We start from the raw sequence: 11,285 nt of genomic DNA on the forward strand, positions 1-11,285 counted from the left end.
TTTAAAAAAAACTCAAAAATATTTTAAATCAAACATGCAAAGACAAAATATCACTGCAGCCCTTCCCAACAATGCGATGTATTTTATTTCCCATTCTCGTTAACATGTTTAGGAAGACTCAGACTGCTGAGTACTACCAGTGTAAGAGCAAAAATGCAGCCCTAAGGATATGCACAGGGGTAGCATCTTACTGAGCACAGATATCCCTGAAACAGCACAGCAGGGCATCCTGCAACTGCTGACACAGGAATTCTGCTGGAAAGCCAAAACACAGACTTACGTTTCTGGCAGCCACCAAAGGGTGTCACAGCAAACACTCATCCACAATTGTTTATATACCACTTACTGCTCTGGGATTCCCTAAATCATCATGTATTATAAGACATTACATTATTTTCCTAAATTATAAACAGGAATACATCAGGTGAAGATGTCCTGTACTTGTCCTGATTTTACTTCCCTCTTACCAGTGACCAAGGCACAAAACAGGATATGGAGTGAGGTGGGTTTTGTCAAACCTAGTATGCATATGTTGATGCTTGCATAACCAATTATTTGATTCCAACACATATAATTAAAAAGCAGTTTTTAGACTAGCTTGCTCCATAATCACTCTTAAGGGTAAACAGGCATGGCTTCCATCTCACAAAATTTTAAAGGGTCTGCTAAGAAGAAAAATGCTATCCACCTAAAGTGACACTGAAGCTATCAACCCATGAGGGCAGATTTATTCACTGATGTAGGCTACAGCCCAACCATTACGGATGTTGTGATCGAGTGGAAGAACTGAAAGGGTCAGAATTCGTCAAGGGAGACAAGCAGACCTTCTAGAAATATAATATAGATATTAAGGGAGAGAAAACACTAATTGGGATGCTTCCATTGTCAAAAGGGGAAGATTTCACTGTGCAGTCTCAGCCTGTCACAGTGTTCATTCATGTAATTGGTATGACATTCATGAAAACGAGTGGCTCTTTTAATTAGGTCAGATCTGTCAAACCACCGGATTAAAGGGGGAACCTGGAGAGTAAACAGCCTTTAGCACATGGAAGCTATACCTCTGACACACATTCCTAATTCCTCCACACCTCAGTGGGGAAGGCAAAATAAAAGAAAAAAAACCAGGAGTAATGCTCAGGACACAGCTCAAAGTGAGCACAGCAATGGAACAGCCTACACTGGGCAGCGTGATGGAGTGGGACAGTAGGGACACAGGACACTTTCACCTGGCAGAGGCAACACTGCCACAAAAGCAACCCCTAATTCTGGCTACTGACCAGCAGTGGGAATTGCAGTGGGAATTGCTAGTGACAAGTGCAGCAGTGCCCTGAAGACCAGAGTGGGGAAGTGCTGACAGCCAAGCACCAAGAGCCCTCAGCAAGGCAGGATGCTCCCCCCACAGACACACAGGGTCTGGCTCAAGAGTCCTCCCATGCAAAACCACAACAGCCTCTGAGATGGGTTTGGCAGCATTTGGTTCGTGCTCTATACAGCATATGAAAGAGAGTGAATCTGTAATTCCATGATTAGCACTGAACAACACAACAGTGAAGAAATCCTGCTTATATAATCAAAAAGATAAGTCTGGTGCCGGTTAGAAAAGCTCTTTAAAAGCTCTTTTGTTGCTTCACATTATCAAGATCTGACATTCATCATATCTTTCCAGCCAAAGTTCCTTTAGTGCTGATTAAAATGGATATTTATTGACATCAGCCTGGGGAATAATAGCTAAAGAGCCAACCATATTCTATTCTTCATCAACAATACTGCCAACTAAGTTGTTTCCAGAATCATCACTGTCAGTAATTACATGCTAAACAAAAAAGAAAAAACCCAACCACCTCACAGTTGGTTTTCAAAAACCACATTGAGCTTGCAGATAGAAAGCTTTGCTTAGGCTTTAACCCTGCAGGAACAAATTTTATTTGAAAGTCAATTTCTGTTTATATGTATATATACACATATTGAGCTCAGCAACGCGCTGCTTTATGGGGCAAGAATTCCTCCTAACCCAAGGAGGGTTAGGTTTTCTTCCTCATCACAGGTGTTCTCAGTAACTTTCAGGTTTATGTTTTAAAAGCAGTATGCACCTATTTATCATATGTTCTAAAGAATTTTAGTGGCAGATGATCTCCACGCTAAGCAGAGCCAACCTTGATATGCCATGAGCCTAAAAAAAAAGTGACCTCCATTTTTGATCTGGCTGACACCCATGAGGCAGCATTACTTGACTGAGGAGAAGAGGAAGTTGCAGACACATGCTACTTATATATCATATGAAATGGAGACTGGGAGAGACAAATGCCTCCACTCTTTGAATTCCTTTGACTTGAGTCACCTGAGACATGTTGTCAACAGGAACTGTCCGCTTACATCAACATGAATACATCTTTGGCTAGAACTAAAATGGAGAATTGAGCAGGTAAGGACACCAGGTGAGTGGGTAACAAAAGCTAGGAAGAAGACTGTGAAGTTCAGTGTACTAAACACTGTATTTACTCTCAGTTTCTTTCAGCAATTCCTGTAGCTGTCTTGTTTTGCAGACTGCTACTTCTAAGCCCGCAATATAAGCCACATTTGGTGGTGCTAATGAATTAAGTCTAACTATGTAACATTCTCTGGAGTAAGGTCCTGCAACCTATTATTGAAATAATGTAAGAAAGGAAGAAAAAAAATATTATTTCCAGGAATAAAACATCCCAAATTACACTGTTGTAAACATGTATCTGTTTGTAGTTGCAGCACAACTCAAGTTACCCCAGCCCTAGGGTGCTGTGCTATGACTGGCTTAATTCAAACCAAAACAAAACCACTAGGAAGCATTTCTAACCTTCCCCACCTGCACTGGGCATTCTGTTTACAGCCACAGCATGGGGATAACTCCACTTTTCTTCAGGGCTTCTACCAGTCGGATCAGAGCTGACCAGACTCATCTCAGAGCCCCGTGATAATGAGAGCTGGCACAAACCGCGGGTGGGAAGGGGCACCCGAGGCTGATGCCCCCAGCAGCCTCCCATCACTGTGAGCCGACTGAAGCCAAGTGATTAAACACCACAGCACAGGCTGCTCAGCACAGCTGAGAATTAAATGTCTCACTGCAAAAATGTGAATATACTAGCACTTGATGACTCGCAGTGTCATGCAGCTCACCAGGTATTTTCTGAGGACACAGTACCAGGCCTATCGAGCATCAGCATTTTTTTCTGCTCTGGGGAATTTTGGCACTATAAAATACATGCCAGGTGAATTCCTAAAATATTCTTTATTTCTAGTTATTTTGCCATCTTTGCCCAATTTAATTCAAACCAGAACATTTATTACAACTGGTGAAAAATACGGAATAGTGTAGATGGTCCTGTAGAAGAAAATCTGTCAGAAGTCTTGGCCACAGGAACGCTTCCCTCCTCAGTCCCTTCTTTAAAAAAAACCCACAGGATTTCATGCTACGGAAGAAAGCATTCAAATTACAGATCTATCTGTAATAGGAGAAGACTGATAAATAATATATAGAACAATGCAAGCTTGCATATTGTCTGCAAATGCTCTAATGCATTTCATAGTTAATTGGTAATAAACCAAGAAATACTGCACTAACTTTCCCAGTAGCTCAAAATACAATTTTGTACCTAACTCTGCCTTTGCTAAATCTTTTTAAATAAAAGAAAAAAAAAAACAAAAACCAAAAAGGGGTGGTACTTCTGCTGCACAGAATCCTTTTGTGCAAGCACAGTTGCCATCATGCTGGCATTTCTCAATAGCAAATTTTTCACATTAGGCACAGTCATGGAGATAAGAGTATATTTTAGTCTTGCTTTCCCTCAAATTATTTAAATTTTTAATTCAGATTGGCCTGCAGAACCAACACATTCAAAAGAGTTACTCTTTCTTCCCCCCAAAAAAACACAGCTGTGCAACGAACACAGAGGTTTTAATTAAACTCTTTAATGCAAGATTATTCTTTTCTGTTTCATGCTGTTAAAAAAAGTAATCTTCCAACCTCCATACCACCTGTATTTCCTTGTTTCTATCTATAGTTTGCTATCATCTTCCCACTCTTTGAATATTTTTTTTAATGAATAGTTGTCCTACTCCTCACAATCTTGTTCCTTCTGCTCCTATTTCTTTGTCACTGGCTGTCCTCCATCCTGCCATATGCACATTCCTCTGTGACTCCTCTCATCTTTTGTTTTCCACCTTCTATCTTCCTTTTCCACTGTGTTGCCACACTCTATTCTCCTCCATCTTCTCTCCCTTCCTTTTCATCACTAGTAAAACAGGTTTACTCATTCTTCTGTCATCTAAAGTCCTTCTTCTGTGTCTATCCTGTCTCCCAGATTTGCAAGAAGGAGGTCTCTGCTGTCTCTGCTGCTTTCTTTCTCACATGCAGGACATACTTTTGAAAAAGTCAGAGAAGATCTGATCCTGTGCTGCACTTCTGTCCCCTGAGCAGCCCCTGCTGCACAAGACATGGCCAGAGAGGAGCTGCTGTGTCTCTGCTCATGGCAGGCCACCAGCCAGCTTCCAACTGTCCAAGTGTGAAGTTCCTATGATCACAGATCATCTGGGATGCCTTTCCTCTCAAAACCAGGTGACTCGCAGCCAAATTCTGCAATCTCAAAGGCACCAAAGGCTTGGTAGCTCTGAGGAGCTTTTGGGGAAAGTCACTGTGACAGTATTTCCACTTCAGCATGTCTTGATAAGAAGCCTTAGGGAAAAAAAAATAAAAATCAAGTACTGGCAATTACACTTTTTTATTCAACAGGACCAGCCAACCTCTAAACGTGGTTTAGTGCAAGCACAGACAATGATAATTTACACTCACTGTCATTCTGGAGGCTAACTTCATTTTCAAAACTGCAAGTATAGGCATGGATAAGCTGTGATCAGCACACTTCAACCAGATTCAACACCAGCCAAGCCTTTGTCAGCAGTGGTAACCTTCCAAGCAGAGAGAAGGCACTAATGGGGTCCACAACCATGGCCCAAAGGCTAGCTGAGTGCCTTAGCACCTCCTAAGCCTCTTCAAGGAGCCCTCTGAATATTAACTAATTAGACTTCTCTTATGTGAAAGGGAATGAATCAAGGCTCAATTTACCTGCCAATATAACACACCCAGTTTTGGGGTAAAGAACAGTTAGCTGAAGAATCAAAATTATTGCATTTGGTATTAAAAAAAGAGATCTGATGTTCTCAGCTGTAGGGGTAATTCAGACAGACTAAATGTCAGATTTAAATTTAGTTTTTAAGCAAGGCATAACAAAATAGAGTTTGGTATATTTCTAGACAGCTGATGGCCAAAACATCAGAGAGCTTGCAGAGGAGTATGGCATTGTACTGGGGAGGGCTTGGCTGACTGGATCTGGCGAGTACTTGGATTAATACTCCCTGTCAATATCACTACCCACAGGTATTTCTGTGGACACCAGCACAGAATACAGCAGCTTAAAAATATGCCTCATTCTAAACCTAAGGCAATTTATCTGCAAGCAAGACAATCCATGTATGTCAGATTATGAAGATAACTAAACAGAAGTGTTAGACCAATATTTTGAAGTGAGAATAAGGTGCCTTAAGTGGAAGACATGTAAAAACCTAACTTCAAGTGCTAGAACACACAGCTTGTGAATAATTATGTTTCTTCAAGCACATATTAAGTCTTTCCACTGTTAAGTTATCCACAGAAGAGTTTGAATTAATTGGGGAATCTGATTTGAACACTTTCTAAAATTATTTATTATGTGGCCTCCATACATTCACATGGAGCATGAAAAGTCCAGTCAGGTTTGGTATAGACTAAAATCATCCAAATAAACTCTGCACAGTATTTTGTAGAGTATGTTTCAACTTCAACTCTCCCCATGGCATAGGAAGGGCTGCATAATATTTTAATTATTTTCTTCCACAAGACAGGAAGCTCATTGAGATTTTACAACCAAAAATGCTTAGTTGGCTTTTTGCTCAATACAGCCCTTAGCCTGCAGGTTGCATGTAGTGCTAAAGCAAATAAAGATCACAGAAGTTAGAAGTGCCTATTATGTCAATAAAATCTAAATCCCTGGTAATGCAGTAATTGTTCCATGCAGCATGTTTTCTAACGCTTTGTCTGGTCTTGTTTTAAACAATGGGGCTACCATCACTTTTCTCAGACTATTTATGGTCTGGAACAATCCAACAGTTTTTCCTGATCTTTAACCAAAGTTTCCACCTTTTATGCCAGTCCAAAACATAAGAAACCCTCGCAAAAAAAAAGAAAAAAAAAAGAAAACAGCCTCTTATGTCAAGCTTAGCATCTATCTTGTAAAGAATATCAGATAGTCTTCACAAAAAGCTGAATACAAAGTTCACCTATCAACTCATTTTAGACCACAGTGAGTGACAACTCCCTTCTGTTCATCATTTGGGGACATGTCAGAGCCTATGCAGAAAAATGGTCAGACAGGATACACCAGGATCAAGTAAGTTTTAACTCAGGAGAAACACAGTTTCTATCTGCAGAAAGGGAGTCTCCTACCGAGCTTCGTTTGTTGCTATATGCTCATGTGGTAGGTAGGACTAGCTTATTTTTTTGTTCTTTCTTCCTTTAGCATACGACCTTTGCGACTGACTTAATATTGTAAATAAAGTGTCAATTCCTAAACCTTGGCTTTGTCAAGGTAAAAAAAATAAAAAAAAAGGAGGGGGTATTCGGTGTGAAGGGAACAGGCTCCCTTGCGCGAAGGGTAATTCCAATACAGAAACCCTTTTAATGTCATCTGAACAGGTGACTAGCCTCACAGCGTCATTACCACCGAGAACCCTGCAAATTAAGCAGGGAAGAGGCCTATTATCTAGGTCACCTAGCCCACCCCTAGCCAAGCGGAATTATTCCCATCTGTTTACCAGAGGTTTATTCGGGTGCTTTGGCAGTAAGTTGGCATATCAGGAGAAGGCAGCAGCCCCTCAGCGCTCCCGTCCCCACCCCGATCCCCGTTACCGACACGACCAACCCGATCCTCACACCACCCTGCGACACTCAGAACAGGGGGAATTAAAGAGGGGACACCGGCTTTGGGAGGGGGAGGGATGCCCGCAAACGCCACGGAGCCGGCGAACCGTGCTGTGGAGGGGTTAAAAAAACAATCAATTCAGACTAAATCGGCAATTTGGGCAGCGTACGGGCGGCTGCTGACAGCGCCCCGCGGGGCGATGCCCGCGCGGCGGGGCCGGGCGGCGAGGGCCGGGCGCGGTGCGGTGGCGCGGCGGGTCCCCCGCGGCCGCGGTACTCACGTTCTCGGTGTCGCGCTCGTTCACCGTGGGCAATGGAGTCCGAGTGGACATTTTCCCTCACTCGGGCGGCCGCGGCGGCGGCGCGCACAGACACACACACGGGCCCCGGGCTGCGCGTCTGCTCCGAGATGGTGGTCGCAGGGAGCCACCATGAAGGACGAGGTGCCTGGCGGGGGGCGGCGTCGCGTCGGTGCCCCCCCACTAGATCCTCCTCGGGGAGCGGAGCAGCCTCGCCCCCTCCGAGTCCTTCGGGCTCATCCTACAGCCGGGGTCCGCAGGGGTCAGCAGCGGGCAGGGGGCCGCCTCATCCAGCGGGGAGGGGATGGAGCCAAGGGAAGGGATGGAGCCGGGGAAAGGGAGGCGGCGAGGGAGCGGCTCCGGGGGGGAGGGGGTGAGCGCAGGGCGGGCGGGAGGAGGCGGCGGCAGGATGCCGCGCAGCCCAGCTTCTCTCCGCTGCCGCTGGGGCACGGCTAGCGCAGGCCCGCCGCCCGGGGGGCTGCCCTCTCCTTCCCCCGCCGCGGCCCCGCTTCACCGCGCCGCCGCTCGCATCGCGGCCCGCCCCAGGCTCCGAGAAGGCCGGCGCCCCGCGGGCTGCGGACGCTCGGTGGGTGCCCGCCCGCCGCCGCTCCCTCCCTCCGTGCCTGCCCCCCGCCCGCCCCGCTGCCGCCGCCGCCGCCGCTCCCGGACGAGGCAAGATGGCCGCGCTGCTCCTCCGCGCCAGCCCAGCACCGACATGAACCGGAAGGTCCCGCCCCCCGCCCGGCGTGTGCGGGGGCCTCGGGGCCGGGACCGGCCCTGCCCTCCGTGCCGGCCCCGCTGGCCTCGGGGATCGGCCCCTGCCCTCAGTGCCGGCCCCACTGGCCTCCGGGGATCGGCCGCTGTCCTCGGGGGATCGGCCCCTGCCCTCAGTGCCGGCCCCACTGGCCTCCGGGGATCGGAGCAGCCCCGGGGGGCACGGCTTGGGGCGGGCTCGCTTTTGTGAGACCCCACCTGGAGCACTGCATACAGTTCTGGTGTCCCCAATACAAGGAGGGCATGGAGCAAGTCCAGAGGGGACCTTGAAGTTGTTAAGGGATCTGGAGCATTTCCCCTACAAAGATGGAGAAGGTTGGGGCGGTTCAGCATGGAGAGGAGCAGGTGGTGTGGGCACCTCAGCAACGTTCCAGTGTCTGAGAGGGTCTTGCAGAGAAGCTAGAGAGGGATGCTCCATGAGCAGCTGTGGTGATAGGACAAACAGTAATGGGTACAGATTGAAAGATGGGAAAATTAGATTAGATATTAGCAAGAAATGTTTTACCGTGAGGGTGGCAAGGCACCAGAACAGGTTACTCAGAAAAACTGTGGATGTCCCATCCCTGCAAGTGTTGAAGCCCAGCCTGGACAGGGCTTTGAGCAACCTGGTCTGGTGGGAGATGTCCCTGCCCATGGCAGAGGGTTGGCACTGGGCTCTTCGAACCCCTTAAAAGTCTCTGATTCTGATTCTGTAAAGAGGCCTTCAGGGAGCTGTGGCTCCCCTGCCATGGGAAGAGATGTGGGGTGGGGATCTCAGGTTCTGGGGGGCACCGTGGGGCAGAGGGGATGGTGCACAGAGTGGCTGGAGAAATGGCAGATCTCGCTACAGAGCCAGCCCTTGCCTGGGGAAGGGGACAGACCCCACTGCCCACTCACAGCCAGGGAAGGGACACAGGCAGGCATAGTCCAGGAGTAGTCATCCATGTTCAAGGCTCTGTCCTTGGGCCATCTGCCAAAGCATGTCCTTCCTTTCCTTGGGCTTTCCCAGCCCAGAGGATGGTGTGTGTTACAGAAGGGAGCTCACACCTGGTGGGGGTCTGAGGCTGCTGCTGCCATATCTCACCTGGTGCCATCAGACACCCATACAATGTTACAGCACTGTGTTTTCATACCAGCTTGATGCTTGGCTCATTTGTTGAAGGAGGATGGAAGCCTGAGCTATCAAAACATTCTTTGTGTATCCAGTAGTTACTCTGCATAGTCCTTTTCAAGTCTATGAAGAAGATCTTGGTATCGTCATGAGTAGATCAAATTATGAATGAAAAACAAGAAAGAGAAATAACTTCTGTATATTCAGCATGTAGATGGTTTAAAACCAAACCTATTTCTGTTTGGTTTTGTCCTTTTTTTTTTTTTTTAACAGAAAAAATATGAACCTCTGTAGAAAAAAAAAATGTTGGGTCTGGTGGGATTTGTAGAGACTTGGCATATCTGTGGATCTGGCAGCCTAGTAGTAACATTTTGTCTTTCTAAAGTGGAAAGATTAGACTAGACTTCTAAACTTTATGGCTCTCATAAATATTTGCCAGCTCAGCCCTGAAATCCATCCTATGATGTAGATGATATTTCCCTTGCTTTTAGAGACATGAACGAGGAAAGATGGCCTTTGAATGCCCCCCAATAATGTTGTATGTCTGTTACTTCATCATCAGGACTACAAAATGCTCCACAATGTCTGACCTGCAGATTTTCCTTCCGACCTCTTATTAAGCTGATGTCTTGCTCTGTGTCAGTGACAGGAATTTTGGATTTCAGGACTCACCCCTTGTGCAAATGTTTGTATTTCTGTGTGTACCTGCACATCCATGTGTGTCTTTGCTCAGCCAATACATGCTCATAGCAGAGCCACTGTCCCTGGGAAGCAGGCAGGACCCCTTGCACAGAGCAGGGAGTGGGATTTGTCTATATCTGACTCGTCAAGGTCAGTCACAAATCTAAAGCAAAGCCAGGAAAAGTATCCAGATCTCCTGACTCTGCTTTTGCCACAGGGCTGCTGCTTCATCTTTTTTCTTTTGGGTTGCCAGTAGAATATGTTCTTTATGATGTGTTTGTAAAAAATGGTAATTGAGTTATGACAGAGTCAGAAAAAGGGCAGCAATTGGACAGAGGTTTCTTTGGGTGGTTACCCAGCCTGGAGCTCTCACCCTGCACTCTGTGGCACTGCAGCCAGCCTGGAAAGGCTGAGCTGCCCCTGTTGGAGCTGTTGGCACGGTGTGGGAAGTACACGTAATGCTGTTTGCACCTAGGAGTGTGCCTGTCCTGATCTGTGCAAGTTCTGTGCACAGGCATGAAGAGGCATTCAAAGCAGCATTGTGTTTTACATACTTGCATTTCTGCTCCGTGGAAGCAGTAGTCACTCAGATAAAATCTGAGCTGTACAATGGTGGATAGTCAGATGGAATTCCTGGGCCTGTTGATACAGTAGGAGTTCCACTGTGGCCCTTGATAAAGCCTACATTTAATACTTGCAGTCCAAATTTAAAGGGCAAAGGGAACAGGGGAGCTGTGGGGGATGACTCTACCTTTCAGAGTCACGTTTTTGATTGGCAAAGGGATTTTGAAGTAAGAAATTCTGAAGAAGTGCTTAAGACCACAAAAATAACAGTAGCTGATTTTGCTATTTTATTGCCATTAAATGACAACATTGATTAGAGCTGGTTTTACTGTGTAGCAAAAGTTGCACGGGGAATGACAAACTGCATAGCAGGTGCTTTCTTCTGCATTTCATTGTTGCTATATTCTGCTTCTCCCATTTAAACAGATAAGTTAATTTCAAAATGTATTCATGTTCTTAGAAATTGGGCCATAGAAAAAAGCTGATTGTATGGGTTTTGCCTTTCTTTGTTTTCCATAAATATTCTGTGTATTATCAGGTACTGCTTAAGCCACATTCACAAATCACAAGGTGATTTCTTTTCCTATATAAAGGTTTTGAAAACTCAGAAAGCAGTCTGATAATCCTATCATGCTTTCTGGTTCTTGTGCTATCACTAGTAATAGTGGCAGTGATTTTATAAGGGGGACTTCAGTGATAGTGTTTGTATCTTACCAGAATAGGCTGCAATTTGTGTTTTGAGTTGTACTGGCTGCAGTGCTAGCAGTTATAAAAACTTTTGGCAGTAGAGCTGGAGAATATGACTCAAAAACATACAGGAAGCAGATTCTGCCAGTTAAGGTAATGTTTTTATGTCACTCATTTGGCTGCCACCTCACAGAAAAAACCAATA

General features: G+C 45.9%; 1 protein-coding gene across 17 annotated transcripts in view; it reads right to left on the minus strand.

Moving 5' to 3' along the window:
• The window catches only part of MARK3 (microtubule affinity regulating kinase 3), a 62,335-nt gene extending 54,318 nt beyond the window's left edge, over nt 1-8,017 (minus strand). For 10 of the 17 annotated variants that reach the window (XM_005483263.4, XM_014264462.3, XM_005483259.4 and 7 more), the window contains exon 1: nt 7,267-8,016. In XM_005483263.4, coding sequence (XP_005483320.1) covers nt 7,267-7,317 — 51 coding nt within the window. In that variant the 5' untranslated portion in view covers nt 7,318-8,016. Of the gene's footprint in view, nt 1-7,266 lie in introns of all 17 variants that reach the window. The other 7 variants (XM_005483262.4, XM_014264460.3, XM_005483256.4 and 4 more) reach the window with 2 other exon arrangements.
• Nucleotides 8,018-11,285: the final 3,268 nt, after the last annotated feature.

This window comes from Zonotrichia albicollis, chromosome 6 (assembly GCF_047830755.1).
Source record: "Zonotrichia albicollis isolate bZonAlb1 chromosome 6, bZonAlb1.hap1, whole genome shotgun sequence".
In the NCBI taxonomy this organism is placed as follows: Eukaryota; Metazoa; Chordata; class Aves; order Passeriformes; family Passerellidae; genus Zonotrichia; species Zonotrichia albicollis.